A 16,426-nucleotide genomic window follows, 5' to 3' on the forward strand; every position below is an offset into this window, starting at 1 on the left:
GTTTTTTTCTTTTTTCTTTTTTTTGGTGGCTCACTTTCCTGTTCCATGGGAAGGTGTCCAGCCTTCTAGTACTCAGATAGCAGGGTGTCCAGGAAACCCACAGTTATGAGGCCGTGAGTCTGAGTCACATTCTATGAGGACTGGGAAGGTATCCCAGCTCTGAGGTGGGACAGAGTCCCAAGGGTATCCTGAGGCACAGAAACCCAGGAACTTCACAGCTCTGAGAGGAGGCCTCCTCAACAGAGATGTTGCTGCTCCCGAGGGAGCTTGGCCCAACTCTGAGGAGCTGAGGAGCCTAGGAGCCTGGGCCCCACATCTTCATTTCTTTCTTCTCTTCTTCCTCTTCCTCTAATCAGTGAGTCAGGGCAGGAAGTAAATCTCTTAAGAGAGATTTATTGAAGGGACAAATTCAGGAGAGGAGGGAGGAATCCAGAAGTGGCTGCCTCTGCTCTTGGGGGAAGGCAGCAGGGAACGGGGGGGGGGGGGGAAAAACAGATTACATAGGAATTCTCAGGGGGCAGAGCTTTCTGGGGGCAGGGATTTCCAGAGTACTGATTGGTGAGCTTTCTAATAGTGAGCTGCAGGAAGTTCAGAGATTGGTCAGTTTTCCTGCTCAGGGAGTGGTGATTTTTTTTTTTTTTTTTTTTTTTTTTTTTGTGTTTTTTTTTTTTTAATTTGTTTTGTCTGGGATGAGTCCTACTGAGGGGCTGGAGATGACAGTTACAGAGGTCAGGGATGGGAGGGGGAGAGACACTGGGCTGCTGGGCCTTCCTTAGGCAGAGGTCTGGCCACTGTCGTTCTTTGAGGGGTTATAAAGTATACAAAGTATGCAAAATGTACAAGGAGTTCACTGTGAAGGCAGTAGACCGAGGCAGGAAAGGTTGTCCTTATGGACAGCTCCCTGCGGAGGCAGTAGTCATTCAGAGGCAGAAAAGGTGTCTGGTTCCCCTCTCCACAGGGTTTTAGATCAGAGGAGGAATCGTAATGGATGAATAGAGACAAATAAAGCAAGGATGTTCAGAGCCTGTAGGCTCCAAGGAGCCTGGGCCTGACCTATAAATGGGCTAATGAGGTAATGGGGACTAGAAGAAAAGGAAGAGATGAAATTCAGGCGAGTCTGAGCTACTGCAAGAAATTCTGATGTGCTCTTTCTGCAGAAACAGTAGGATTTACGAGCTCTGTTTTTCTCCAAATTCTCACCGCAGGAGAAATAGCTGCTTTTCACTTCAGGTGAAATTTTCATAGGTAGAGATTCCAGGATCCTCAGCATCTTCCTGTGCTGTTTGCACCATCTAAATGAGTCAAAAAGAACATGAGAGAATGAGAAGTTACCAAAGCCTCAGAGAGTCCAACTCTCCTCAGTTTCTGCTGGTAAGAGCACAAGGCCAGGGCAAGTCATCTTATAATTTATGGGAAGTCTCCTAGCACTTAGGGCCATTGGCTGGACTCCTCACAGGGGAGAACTAGAGAGATAACAGCAAATCTAGAAGTTTAAAAATGACAATAAAGCACCTTGCATTTCAGGAGCTACTACTGAGTGGTTCCAGTTTCTGCCCTTTACTGGAGGCAAAAAGGCAAACATGTATGTAACAATTGAGATGGAAGAGGTTGGGTCCCAATTAGACCTCAGTTCTGGGGAATATAGAGCCAATACTCCACAGAGATGAAACCTGAGCTGATGATGAAGGAAGGTTAGGTGTCAAGACACTGTCCAGAGATGTGGGTTAGAAAATGATTCATATTGGTTTGTGAAACTCCTGGTCCAAAGATGATGGCCTTGAACCCAGAACTAGAACTCCTGAAAGTTCCGAGGACAGCTTGACAAATTCTGCCAAGAGCAGAGCTGAGGAAATGTCCTGGTTTCCAGTGTCTGTAGGTTACGGTGGGGATTCTGTGTAGACCGGCATGTGGTGGTGGTGGCCACATTGAAAGTCGGAGCAAAGAACAATCAACAGTCTTAGCTTTAAGTTTGACCCAAAGAACTAGACTGGCCGAGCAGTGGTGGTGCATAGCTTTAATCCCAGCGCTTGGGAGGCAGAGGCAGGTGGATCTTTTTGAGTCTGAGGCCAGCCTTGTTTACAAAGTGAATCCAGAACAGCCATGGCTACACACAGAAACCCTGTCTCAACCTCCCCCCAAACCCCCCAAACACAAACAAAACAACAACAAAAATATGAAACCAGAGAGGAAAGTAAAATCTCTAAGCATTGAACCATGGGCTTGAAGTCAGGAGGAGGCAGAGGGTGATGAAGTAACTTGCTATTTGAGCAGGTGTTTGTTGAGTCCATTCAATCTTCTGCCTCTTCCTCCTGCCCCTTGGCAGGGTCCTGTTACACATCCCAGTTGACCTAAAACTGGCAGTTCTCCTGATTCAACCACCCAAGGCTATGCCACCATACCTGGCAGAGGATCTATCTTTAGAAGCCCAGCTCAACTTTCTGCCATTAGGCAACCCATTCAGCACTCTAACAAAACCAACATATTGCAGTTCTTGGCATTAACTTGTTGGCTAATTTTCAGTTGTTTTGGTAAGTTACCATTTTGGTGAGCCAGGGTCTTAAAATTGTGTGTGTGTGTGTGTGTGTGTGTGTGTGATACACATAGGATATATTGTGTGTATAATACTTCTATAGATTTCTTGTCAATGTTGAAAATAAAATCTATTATTAAATGTTCAGGGTCAGCCACACACATGTCTGTGAATGCGTCAGAGCTTTACATACTGAGCAGATTTGAGGTCCTCAGCCACGGGAATGTTGGACTTTCAGCTAAAATCATTATGAACAGTTTCTTTACAATTCTTGGGAAAAAGAAAATTATTCTCACCTTCTTAGGTTTCTGAACAGAGCAGTAGATTGTATGTGAGTCTTCTTCCTTCTGAGGAACTGGCATCTTTCCCTGCAACAGGTGGGTATCAGACAAGCGTTACCCATCAAATGAGAGATTTCCAGTTTAACCCACAGCCCTTGAGGCCACATGACATCCCACTGTGTTCTGGTCTCAGAAGCTGAGAACTGGGGACAGCTCCCCTTATTCTCTGCTCCCCTATATTGATGGCCCAAGAATGAGTTCCTCTATTTCAAAGGATCTTAAGGTTGGGTAGTCATGGCTGAACTGCGTGTCTGTCTGTATAACCTTTGGCCTATCCCCAGACAGACCCCAGTTTGTAAGAACTTGCCCAGGCCATCAGATAGCCTAGAAGCAGAAGGAGAAGGAAGGAGTGTTAGTCAGAAGTGCTCACCTGAGCACTCAGGCACACTTGTGCATAAGCCATTTCCTCTTCATCCTCAGACTTAACCACTGCATCATCTGGAGTGATTGCTTCATAGTCTGCTTGCCCCTCAGAGGCCAAGTCATATGCAGCGTCCTCCTGAGTGGCCAAGTCGTACACCTCATTTCTACCGTCGGCAGTGCTGTGCATTCTGCTCTTCTCCTCAGTCTCTTCTATTGTTGCTCTGCTGTCAGAGCTGCTGTCTGATGTGGGCAAAGACTGGCACTCGGTCTTGTTGGCCATGCCTAGTTTCTCGTACCGTTGGGAGAGCATGGCAAAATTCATGTGGCCGGCTGGGCCTTCTACAACACATTGGGCAGGATTAACAAAAGTGTGACACCCCCGCATCTTTCTTGACTTGCTACAAAGACCCAGCTTGCTCTGAATACTATCCTAGATGAGACCTCAAGGCTGGGGGGGCTTTCATCTGTCTTCCATTATGGAGCTCCTGTATGTTCCCCCTTCCTCCTTTCTGATCACCAAATAATTTATTCAGCTGATAGATAAATGTCTACTATATAGAGTGTGATGGTCTTTCCAGTAACTCTGGTGAAGAGAACTAACCCACTGAATAAACTGTGCCAAGGACACAGGTAGGTGTCCTGTGGAAACACAAAGATAAATTAGGTCTGGCCCTGGAGTTCACTGTCTGTCTGAGGAAGGGGAGCCATATATATGAATATTCATTATTCATTAACATATTGTGGCCTCTGATAGGTATCCCATGGAGGGTGTAAGGGAAACACTGAGGTGGGCGGATGTGACTTCCGGTTAGAACAAGGGAGATCTTGAACACTGCAGAATCGAGGTGGGCTTTAAAGTAAAGGCAAACTTTGGATGAGTGTCAGGACGTATTTTGTGTGGGGAGCAGCATGGAGCACCCTCCCTTGAGAAAGGAACACATTCATAATACTTAGCAAGTGCAATGGTCTGGGCATAGTGCCATCAGAACAAGTAACTAACCTGACATGCTGAGTTGGTACCAACCTTGATTTGGGGTAAATAAAACAGCTCATTTGACCCAAATATAGAATAAACATGTCTACCATTCGCTAAATATCTATGACGTGATCATGCAATGGTCCAAATGCTTTTAATCTGCCGAAAGCATCATGGAACACAGAAATGAAGAAGCTGGATCACATACAGGTTAAGGGTATCTTCACCTACAGGGTAGAGCCAAGATTAGATGCAAGTGGCTTGGTCCCTGGTGCTTCCTCTGGCTTTGTGTTGCAGGAAAACTAAAGTATGAGTTGTTTTAATACTTAACAATAATCATCACTGAGTGACCACTGTGGACATCACTACGTTTTGGTCCTCACATAAGATGAAACACCTCCATTTTTTTTCAACAAAAAAATGAAAGTTGAAGCTCGAGTTACCCAAGACACTATCATTGATAGGGGAGAAAAGTAGAGTCTAAACAGGATCACCTGACCTGACTCCATACATCTGACAGCTGGGTGATGTTGACCTTTGAACACAGCAAAGCCATGAGGAGTCCTTGATAGTTTCTTTTCCATTTCCATTTTTTTTGGGGGGTCTGCATTTCTCTCTCAGAAAGTCTCCACTGTGTAATGACTTCATCCCCAGTCCCTTCTCTGACTCTATCTCCTTGGTAAATATTCTCCATGAGATATGACAGGGAGTCTTTTGTTTTGTTTTGTTTAAGCATGGTTTGGGTTGAGGAGACAGAGTAAGGGACTCTTTAGCATGCCAGAGCTCTGGAGTTCAAGCTGGTAATTTGGGGCACCATGGAATGGGCTTAAGGAAGTAAGAGCAAACATCTCAGCTCCACACCCCCACACCTACTGGAACAGTTCTGCTTTTATATGATTTGTGCTATTGGAGTTCTGAATAAGAGTTTGTTTCATGAAAGCATTCCTTAGCTTAGGTCAAGTTGGAAACCCACTGACGATGCTCTTGAGCAGTGGCTCTCAACTTTTCCAGTGCTGCAGCCCTTTAATACAGTTGCTCATGGTGTGGTAACCCCCAACCATAAAATCATTTTGTTGCTACTTCATTACTGTAATTTTACTGCTGTTAGGAATTGTAATATAAATATATGATATTCAGGTTATCCATATGTGACCCCGACCCACAAGTTGAGAACTCCTGCTCTTGAGTATTAGGCGTCTGTACACCTAATTTTAATTAGCTTCTGATTTTGCTCTGTGCACCTAATTTTAATTAGCTTCTGATTTTGCTCATGTCATAGGTTTACTATTTCACCTGGCCTTTGTTTCTGTATCCTCAGAATTGAGAAAATAGCCTAGTCTTCATAGTAGGTCATATTCAGGTGGTAACAGCCAACATCGGACCCAAGAGGTTCCTGTTGATAGACCACGCCTCCTAGTTCCACTAGTTAACTCTAAGGGATCCAAGCTTTTGTTCCCAAACCACCTTCTATCAGCATCTGCTTTTTAAAACTTTAGCAGACATATGGATCCAGTATTCCAGCGGTAGCGATCAAGATTCTGCATTTTTAAAAGCTGCTAAGTAATCCATGTTGCTGGTTGGCTGACTGCACTTTGAGTAGCTAGGCTTTTGGACTAACATATGGAACAGGAGCTCCATGTTCCAGAGTCACCGATGATATTACCTGGTATTTCTGCTGGAGCCTCGGCTTGGCTGTACCTGATGACCAAAGGTGTACCTGAGGAACCAAGCAGAAGAAGTCACCAAGGGGACTGTGAGTAGGTTGCTGTCTTTGATTTTGTGAGACCTAGAGGAGACTATGGGGAAGAAGGGGGTCCTAAGGGAAGCAGAGGGTCATGGGAAGTAGTGACCAGAGCCCAGGGTCATCTTTATCTGGAATGAATGTCATGGGACTTCCTGGCATCTCTCTGGAGGAGAGAACTCTCTCACTCTCCTACAAGTAATTTTAGCCTGCCCACTCTTTCTGAGAATTATCCGTTATCACTCTAATGTTAAGATTCTAGAGGGAGACGCCAGTCACGAACACTTATCTCCTTGTCTGCAGTGATTGGCCCAGCAGCGACCATATGACTTCCACCTGTTTATCAGAGCTATTCCTGACATTTTTCCAATTGAAGTTGGAGAGAAACATCTTCCTTGCCCAGCTTTTAGGAAGCCATTAGCATGTGTCTGCCAGAAGCTACACTGCTGTGCAGTGGGCCACTCTTCCCCTCGACCCACAGCTACATAGCAGCAGGAGAGTCAAGCCGTATGAGAACAGCACAGATAAGATATGGAGAGATCTGGTGGTTCCCGAGTCTCTGCTGACATTTGCCCATTAAGGCCGCTGAGTCATGAAATTGAAAGTCCTGTCCCTGTCCTTCCCCCACACTCTATAAAAATCTTAGTTAGGGTTGAAGAGACGGCTCCGTGGTTAAGAGCACTGGCTGCTCTTCCAGAGGGGCTGGGCTTGGTTCCCAGCACCTATCTGCTGTTTCTCAACCATCCGTAACTCCAGTTACAAGGAATCTGACGCCCTCTTCTGGCCTTCACAGACACCGGGTACACACATGCTGTGCAGACATACACACAGACAAAACAACATACACATAGACTAATAAAAATTATAAACTCTAAGCTATTTTCAGCTGGGCTACAGTTATTTTTAGCTAAAGATGTTCAACTAATATCTAGCTTTTCCTTTACTGGGAGAAGAAATTAGGTCAGGAGAAAGAAATATCAAGGGCTCAAGGCAGGGTTTAGAAGCCTCTACAGGTCACAAACGAAGAGGCTCCTAAGGGTGTAGGTAGTTAATCTAGAACACTTACAATGTTTCTTTCGCTTCAAAATGTAGCAACTGCTGAGGACTATCCCCAAGAATAAAAGGACAATAAACACCAGGAGGAGCAGGATCCCAAGCTTCATTTGTCTCTTAGGGCCTTAAAGAGAAAAATGAAGATATTAATGCAAATACTGATAGGGATAGCAGAGCAAATGACTGGTAGAACACAATGAGCATCCTAACTGACTCTTAAAATCCTATGACAGCCTAAAATACTTACTTTCATTTATTCATCCTATAGCATTTTTTATTATTATTATTTTTGTTTTTAGCAATGCTTTTAGGCAAGAGGTTACAGCAGTACACAAGCTGATACAGACTCCCCAGAGAGAGATCTATGGCTTACCCAGCCCCAGAGTTTTAAGTATCTGACACAAGATATGAATGAGATCTGTCAGGCTCAAAGCAGTCTTGACCGCTGCACTACTGCCTTTTTCTATAAGTGAGACAGAAGTTATAAGTCCAAGGAAAAAAAAGAGTAGATTCCTGTGAAGCCAGGCTCTAGGTCTATCTTCCAGGCTCAGCCTTCCTGCACCATCACGTCCTAGGCAGACTTCACCTTCTTCCTGCTTTTTTCCTTCTTCAGTTTTCGCAAGGCTATGGATTACAACCAGGATCTCACACATACCAGGGAAGCCCTCTACCAACTGAGTTAAATCCACAGCTTTTTTTTTTTTTTTTTTTTTTTTTTAAGACAAATTCTACCTTTGTGGCTCAGACAGACAGATTGACTTCAAGTTTGTGATCTTTCTGCTTCAGCCTCCCGAGTGTTTGGATACAGGCAGTTCCAACATGTGTGTCTCTTTTTGCTTTGAATAACACAGCTATCAGAAGATTAGAATTATGTGTCTGGATCCCATAACACTGACAAGATGCTTGCAAGGACTCCCTCCTATATTCCCTCACTGGCTTTCTTAAACAGCTGGGAACACAAACACTGGAAAGCAAAGTCCCAAATCCTGCAGCATGAGTGGAGAGAGAGAGAGAGAGAGAGAGAGAGAGAGAGAGAGAGAGAAAGAACTAGAGCAAGATCAAGAGAGCCAGAGAGAGAGCAACCTGAACAGATGGTCTCAGAAGAAGAAAACTGGCTGGAGCTGTTGCTGACAGGGTTATGGGCTGTGCAGGTGAAGTCAGGCAAATGGTCACCACTTTTCCAGGAGATGCTGAGCTGTGAGCTCCCTTGGAACGTAACAGCTTTCTTTTGCAGGGGCATCCACGTGAAGGTCACATTGTTTCCGCCATCTTCCACTGAGCAGGTCAGGACGACCTTGCAGAGGCTGTTCTTTCTTTGCACGGGACTCTGCGTGACACTGGGCTTCTTCAGTCTCTCTATGTGGGGGAAAGGCAGAGCCAGTGTAGAGCTAGACTTGTCAGCGAATTGGCTTGCTACCAAGGTTGAAATCCTGAGTTTGAGTCCCAAGACCTACATAGTGGAATGAAAAAACCAATTCCTAAACACTATCTTCTACTTACACACACACCTGCGTACACACATACATAAACACACACACACTAAAAAAAAAGGAAGACGGAAAGAACAAAATACATTCATGAAAAAAAAATGTGTTGTGCCCCCCACCCCCACCCCAGGAGTCACAAGGCCTGTGAAGGTCTTTTCATCACCTACAAAATGCCATGTGCATCACTTCACCTCCATGGACCTGAGACTCAGGTGTGAAATAGGGCTGTTACTGAAAAGGGAAATACAAAGGACACCACTTGGTCCACACGTTGTCTTAGAGTGACAAGATGACCAGGTAATCAACACGAACAAGTGCAGTTGATCTAAACATACTGTTTTAAACATTACCAAGGATTTTAAAAAGAAAAAAAGATAATATTTAAATAAACATCACATTAATGTCTGTTGTTTAAATGAAATTATTTTGCATTCGTTTATTTGTTTAGAGACAGGATTTCGTGTATTCTAGGCTGACCTCCAACTTTTGCCATGAAGCGTAGGGCGCTCCTGAGTTCTTGATATCCTCTCTTCCCATCCTAAGTGTTGGGATTATGGGCAGAAGCCACTATTCCTGGTCTGTGTGGTGCTCAAGATCCAACCCAGGGCTTCCTGTGTGGTTGGCAGGCACTCTACCTGAGTTACCCTCTCAGCTCTCACAATTATTTTAAAATATTTTAAAAAGCATTTCTAATTAAAAAGTCTGTCTTTTAGGTTTGTCCTCTGGCTGCTAATGTCTTACTTAACGTTCTTTAAATCTTTTTAAATTATATTTTTAACTTTTAGTATTTGAGTCACTGTATGCAATTAGCATAAACCTAACCAGCTTGCTGAACACTTTAACGGGGCTGTGGGTAGATGGTTAGCTCCGGTAAGCATCTATCCATGAGTCAGCTAGGGCAGGGACTGTGCTTATGGTATGTGAATGGACAGGGAAAGGAGCTGGCAGGCTTAAACGGCACAAATCATCAAACCAACGTCCTGTAGAGCCCAAGGTTTAGGAGGAAGAATTCGAATTCTGTGTTTCACGCTCTGGGCATGGAAGTGGCCCATGTTCTTGAGTCTCAGTGTTTTGGGAGGTCAAGAGCTTCCCTCCTCTCTGCTCTGTCTCCACCTAGTTATTCCCACCCTTGTTCTAAACGATGGAACCTAAAGTGCGGACAGATGAAAGTCGGGCGTCGGAGGCCTAGATCAAGAAATGCCTTGGCAGATAGGGTCTGCGCCCCTGATGGTTGCCTTACTCACCGTAGATGAGCAGGTTGAAGTATGACACCCTGGGATCTCCAGAGGCCTCTGAGCACACGTAGGCGTGGTAGGGGCCGGCATCCTCCATCTTCAGCCTGGTGATCTTCAGGGAGTAGTCCTGGTCAGAGATCCTCACCCTCGGTTCTTCAGGACCTCTGAATTCACGGTGAGGGTCGGCCGTTGCTGCTCCTTGCCAGTCTTTGCTGATAATCGACGTGCTCGTGTTCGCGTTCGACACCCAGACAATTTTCTTTGTGTCCTGACTGGCCAGAGATGCCAGGGGCAGGGTCACCGACTCTCCCAGGATCCCTACCAGAGTCTCTCCGGCTGTTTTTCTTCTGGAGGCCCCTGGATTTGGAGTCAGAGACAAGACATTGCAGCGAGCCTGTGTTCCCATCTCCCTTGACCTCCACCCCCGCCCGAACCCCCAAGCCGAGCTGGAGACTGGAACCACCTCTCCTCTTGCCATAGCCCCACCCCACCCCCCGCCTTGATGAGGCGTCCCCACTGCTCTCTTTTACTCCGTTATTTTCACTCTACTCTTGGCTTGCCCAGTCCTCCCCCCACACCCCTTTTAAAGCAATCCTGGTAGACACTACTGCACAAGTAAAGCTCAATTTAGACCTTTGCCTAGAACCCCCTTTTCCTCCTGTGTTACACCATTGGGGTGCCGCAGTGTCCAGGGTTTCCCAGCCTGGCCCCTGAGCAGAAGGCCTTTGGCTTTGTCCCCTTTCTTTTCTCCTCCATCTATGTCTCACCAACAACTGAACTTTAGACTCCATGGGTGCTCAGGATGTTTCTAGAGTCCCCTGAAAGGTCTGATTGGAGCCACTTGCCTGCACAGAGCTGCCAGACATGGACAGGTTGGGAGCTGTTCTGGCTGACTGGATTCCGGGCTTTGCAGATATACGGTAGGTCCGGGTCACAGATGCTCTGGGAAACTGTGAGGATGTGGCTCCCTTGGGAGCTATTAAAATGCGTGTCCTTTTGGGTCCAGTTGTATTGGACACCGTCCTTTGCCCCATTCACAGTACAGATCAGAGTGACGGTGCAGGAATCATTCTCAGACGAGGTCACAGATTGCACGGCGACTTGGGGCTCCTGCAGCTTCTCTGAGGGGGATAACGGGAAGACTCTCAGCTTCCCTTCTTATCGGGGGAAGGCTACCTGAAGGAGGAGGTGCTGGGAGAAAAGCTCGGGGTTGTGTCTGCAGGCTAGGGCGAGGGCCTCTGTGTTTCTGAGACACTGTCTGCTGGCTTTCTTACCACAGCATTTCCAAGTTCCTGCTAGAGTGACTCTCCCCATCTCTGCCCTGAGCTTGGGACCCCAGTGCGCTGCGTATGACCTAGGAACGGGGAGCTCGCTTTCTAGAATTTTCATCATCCCTGAATTTTGCTCTGAACTTAGAACCCACTGCTTTCAGTCCTTTTCGTCTTTGGCTTTATTTTATTTTATTTTATTTGCACGTCCTCTGTTCAACCTTGTGTTTAATTTGTTTTTTGAACAGGTGATAGTTAGACGCACCAAATTGGAAAAAAAAAAAAAAAAGCAAAAGGATAGGTGGTTTTAGAAAGGTAATCATTACTACCCCCAAGGTCTATTTTCTGGAGTCAGTAACTACCCGACTGGTAGAAAAATATCATTATGAAGTGAATAATTTTCCTCAAAGCTTCATATATCCAAACCCAGTGTCTCAGAATATGACTTAGGAGACAAGTTTGTGTTTGAAAGTATGTGTGAATAAGTTAGAGTAGGGGAGGAGGGAGGGGCTTATGGGGGGGATACAAAATGAATAAAGTGTAATTAATAAAAAATTAAAAAAATAAGTTAGAGTAGGCCCCAGTTCTATCTATCATTTTTATTAGAGGAAGATCAATAAGACACCGACTACATAGACAACCATCTGAGGGGACATAGAGAGAAGACAGACTCTTTAATCCAAAGTCAGACTTCAGAAGAAACCAAACTGGTTTCTTGATCAGACTGTAAAGTTGTAAGAAAACACACTTCTACTGTTTAATCTATTCAGCCACTAATACAGTAAAAAACCACAAAACCAACCTGTGTGTATGAGTGTTTTGCCTGCTCGCATTTGTGTGCTACATTCCTGCAGTGTACAAGGAGGCCAGAAGAGGGCATCAGATTCCCTTGGAACTGGAGTTACTGACCCCTGTTAATTGCCATGTGCGTTCTGGGAGCCTCTGGTTGAGCAGCCAGTACTTTTAACCACTGAACCATCTTTCCAGCCCCATCAGCCAATAATATTCTGTTACGGCAACCTTAGAGAACCAGTAGAGATTTGGATGCCAAAAGTGAGCTGTTGTAACAAATATCTAAAAATATGGAAGATGTCTTTGGAACTGGCCAGTAGAGGTTGGAAAAAATTTTTTTTGGCTTTCACTGGGTAGCCCTGGATGTCCTGGCATTCACTCTGTAGTCCAGGCTGGCTTTGAACTCACAGAGCTCCGCCTGCCTCTTGGTGCTGGTATTAAAGGTGTACACCTCCATCATCAAGGTTGAGGTTGGAAGAATTTTGAGTAGCATGTTAGTAAAAGTCCACATTGCCTTCAAGAAGCTTTTGGTAGAAATCTGATGTTAAAGCCATCTGAAGATTCAGAAAGAGAACAGGGCACTGAAAGGAAATCTATTATCATATATATATATATATATGAATTATAAACAGTATAGTGAGAGAACTGAGAACAATTAAGGTCTTTCTGCTGATGTTTCAGAAATTAGGAATATGCCATTAGAAACTGGAGAGCAGTGGAGGTTACGTAAAGTGGGCTAGAACTTGGCTGAATTGTATTCTACCATTTGGTGGAGGTAGAATGTTTAAGCAACAAAACGTACTTATAGGCAGCACGTTGGAGATAAGGAGCTGGAGAGATGAACGAGTGGTGGAGAGCACTTTCTGCTCTCACAGGAGTCCAGTTTGTTTCCCAGTGCTCATACTGGGTGGCTCCCATTCTCTTGTGACGCCAGTTCCAGGGGATTTGACATCTTCCTCTGTCTTCCCTGGGAACTCGCATGCAGAACATGTACATACAGACACACGCATAAATAGATAACAAATCTTTAAAAAGTGTTGAGGGCACTGCCTTGTTTTTCTTAACTGCTTGCACAAGGGATCAAGAGGAGAGAGGTAAATGGAAGGGGAAAAACAGGGATTTTTTTTTTTTTTTTTTTTTGTCTATTTATATTGCCGAACATAAGAAAGCACATTTGGAGAGAACACATGTGTGGACAAGGTTTGCTGAAGAGAGAGTGCACGTGATTTATGGACTGTATTGACTAAGCACCATAAGCTTGGACTGAAGGAACAGGCACAGGGTAGAAAGAAAGCTGTCAGCCTTTTGGAATTCTGTAAGACAATGCAATGAGTGGCAGGGCTGTGAATTCATGCTAGCCATCAAGAAGGAAAGGACCTCAACGGCAGGCAGTTCAAAGACTGTCAGGATCTTTCTGTCACCATGAGCCCAGAAGAGACAGGTGGGCCGTAGGATTGAATGTTTTACTTTTTTGGATTTTGAGCCAGAATGTTGCCAAGGTCAAGGACTGGGGTGGTCACCCCAGGGGATATAGAAGGCATTGCTGTCACTATAACTGGCCCAGGAGGTACAGCATTGAGCCTCAGAATATAAGGAAACTAGTCACTGTAGGTTTTAGGTTTCCTTGGTGTCTGTGACTCCACTCTTTCTAATTTTTCCCTCTTTCAGAAAACCACCACTGTATTCTGGAAGCAGACAACTTGCCTCGTTTCATAGGTTCACAAATGGAGAATGGCTTCAAAATGAATTATATGTCACGTCTTATTCATTCCTGACTCAGATAATACTTTGGAATTAAAGTTGATACTAGAGTAGGTTAAGACTTTGGGGGGGGGGTGATGGAATGAGGTGAATTAATTTTGTATGTGAGGAAAACATGGATTTGGGTAGGTCAGAGACAGAGATTTTAGGGATGGGGACCAGTGGTGCTGAGGGGGCGGACAATCCCCCAAGCTCTCTGGAACTCACCGTAGACATGCAGTAAGAATGCTTCCGTTGTGGTTACGTTAGAATTCTTTTGGTTGATCTGAGCCTGGTAAGATCCTGAATCACCCTTGTTTAGGTTACTCATATACAAGGAGTAGTCGTCTCTGCTGATCTTGAGTCGGCCACTGTATTTTCTGTCCAGAATTACTATATCTTTTTTGGAATCCATTATAGCAAGAGTCTTTGGGGGGTAATTCCAGGCAATATGTTCAATCTCTGTATCCCATGAGATGTTTAGGGAAAAAGTCACAGAACCCCCTAGGGTCCCTGATATCACTTTTGGGGGTGTTTCCTCTCCAGAGGCTCCTGGTCCTGTGGAGAGAGAAGAGCGACTTGGAGGAACAGCGGATCTTCTCAAAGGCACGTTTATTTCATTCACTCAATAAACATGTCCTTGTTACAAATTCCATATGCTGAGAAATGAATGAGACTCTAGTCCTTCTTCCTCTAAGCTCATTGGCTGGCAAGGTCATTCATTCATTCATTCATTCATTCATTCATTCATTCATTCATGCATGCCTCCACTCATTCACCACACTCTTTTTCATGAAAGCAGCTATAGTAATCAATAAAGCATTTCTTCAAACTTTCTGTTCTTATTGGTAATTAGACTATGACTGGGTGAACTTTTCTGAATTTTTCTTAGAGTCAGCCTATTGATCTGTGAGACTGATAAACTCGTCATGATTACATCATGTACAGGGGGATTATGATAAAACGTAAATGAAAGCAGGTTTCCGCAAATCGCAAAGAGCTAGAAAAGCAAAAAGACGTCATCTCTTTAGAAATAAGACGAATAGAAAGATACTCAGAGGGGTGGAGAGATGGCTAGGTGAGTGACAGAATAAGTAAATTAACTCCTTGGTAGAACATAGATGCTCAGCGTGGGGAGAAGACCATCATTAAGAGACTAGAAGAATGAAAATTCCCCCATAGGGACTGTTCCATGCTACTGTACTAAGCAGTGTTATTTTCAAGTTTGAATATTTCTTTATCACACTGTCTTTTACCTCATCCTCTAGGGGATCTTAGACTGTCTTTGGCATAGTAATGTCTGGCTTAGGGCTGGGAAGAGATGCTAGCCTTTGGCCACTCCTGATTTTATTTTTGTCTCAAGCAAGATCCATATTGCTGGTAAACACTGTTATCAAAGCTCTGAAGAGCTCAGGTGTTTCATTTTTCCTTTGAAGACTCTGCAGTATCTTCTGGGTGGCCCCAGCCTAGATCCCTAGATTCCAGGCTTCCAAGGCTTTGTTGAGTGCACTGGGAATTTAGATCAAATCAGACAACATCTAGAGCAAGGCTACTCCAGAGATTCTGAGTGGAAAAAAATATATGAGGGAAAAAGAAGACGCAAAAGTGTAGCCTAAAGGGAAACAAGGAAGGAAGAAAGGAGGAGGAGGAGGAGGAGGAGGAGGAGGAGGAGGAGGAGGAGGAGGAAGAGGAGGAGGAGGAGGAGGATTCATATTGCCCAGGGCCACCTGACTATGTGAAACCTCTCCAGCACAAGGGATGTAAGAGTTAAGACAGGAAGTAGAAGAAACTCTAACAGTTTTTGTGCACCTAGGACGTCTCAAGGTGGCTTGTCGTCAGAAGGGTTTGCTCAGATCCCTCTGAATTTATATACATTACACAGGAAACAACATAGAGCCAGCATTTCTTAGCAGGAAACTATGGGGGTGAAGGAAACATGATTTGATAACAGGGTTATTTAAGATTGGGGCTAGAATGTCACCTCATAGTGCATCAGTGTGTATGCTTTCTCTCATTCCCTTCTCTCTCTTTCTCTCTCTCTCTCTCTCTCTCACACACACACACCATACATACTGGCTCTCACACATGTGCACATCTCAGAGTAAAGCAGACTTGCAGAGTGATTACCACAAGATGGTAATTTCCTGATTTAACCAACAAGACTTTACCTTCCGGGCAGATGACCAGCCTCAGAGACTGCTAGTAGCAATCGGTGGTGGTTCTAACTTGGACTTACCCATGAGCAGGAAGAGGAGAAGGATCCACAGGATAGGAGGAAGTACCTGCTGCTGACTCCTCCTCAGCTTATCAGAGACCTCTAGAGCCCAGGCACACCAATGTCTCTTTAGATCCGCCATGATGATGTATTTTCAGAGCTCATGTTAAAGGAAGAGGCACTTACCACAGCTTCCTCAAGCGTGTGGGTGCACGCGCATGCGTGGTGTGTGTATGTGTGTGTGTGTGGGCTGTTCATATTGAGCATTGCAGACTCCTGCATCTGCTCAGACTAGGGTGGAGGTCCAAGCACATCCAGATCCTTCAAGGAATTTGTAAACCAGAGCCGAGCTTCGCTTGTTTTAGCATCAAAGGGGGGGGGCTCTAAAGGTGTATTCTAAAGATGCCTGCTAAATATCTCCACCTCTGGGTATTCAGTCCTTGTGTAATCCCCTCTTCCTGGATTCAGGCTGGACTTAAGGTGAATACAATGTGACAGAGCTAGTGAGATGTCACTTCCGAATACAGGATTAAAAAAAGGCTATGGCTGCCATCTCTTCCTTTTCCATTTTTCATTCCATCCCTCTCTTCTCTCCTCTCTCTATTTCTTTCATCTCACACTCTCTCCCGTTCATTCTCTCTCTATCTCTACCCCATCACACCCCCTTAGTTCACTCTGAGGGAAG

The 16,426-nt window shown here is 44.9% G+C and overlaps 1 protein-coding gene across 1 annotated transcript; it reads right to left on the minus strand.

Annotated features, from left to right (window-relative positions):
* Positions 1–689: 689 nt before the first annotated feature.
* On the minus strand, positions 690–15,883 carry Ly9 (lymphocyte antigen 9). Its single transcript, XM_055613281.1, has 10 exons — positions 15,763–15,883; positions 13,755–14,084; positions 10,572–10,847; positions 9,736–10,083; positions 8,088–8,360; positions 7,018–7,128; positions 5,874–5,927; positions 3,242–3,573; positions 2,827–2,898; positions 690–1,292 (listed from the first exon to the last, which is right to left on the minus strand). The coding sequence occupies exons 1-10, from the start codon at positions 15,881–15,883 to the stop codon at positions 1,227–1,229; spliced, it is 1,983 nt and encodes a 660-aa protein (XP_055469256.1). The 3' UTR covers positions 690–1,226.
* Between the last annotated feature and the right edge of the window lie 543 nt (positions 15,884–16,426).

This window comes from Psammomys obesus, unplaced genomic scaffold (assembly GCF_907164565.1).
Source record: "Psammomys obesus unplaced genomic scaffold, mPsaObe1.curated_primary_1811, whole genome shotgun sequence".
Lineage (NCBI taxonomy): Eukaryota > Metazoa > Chordata > Mammalia > Rodentia > Muridae > Psammomys > Psammomys obesus.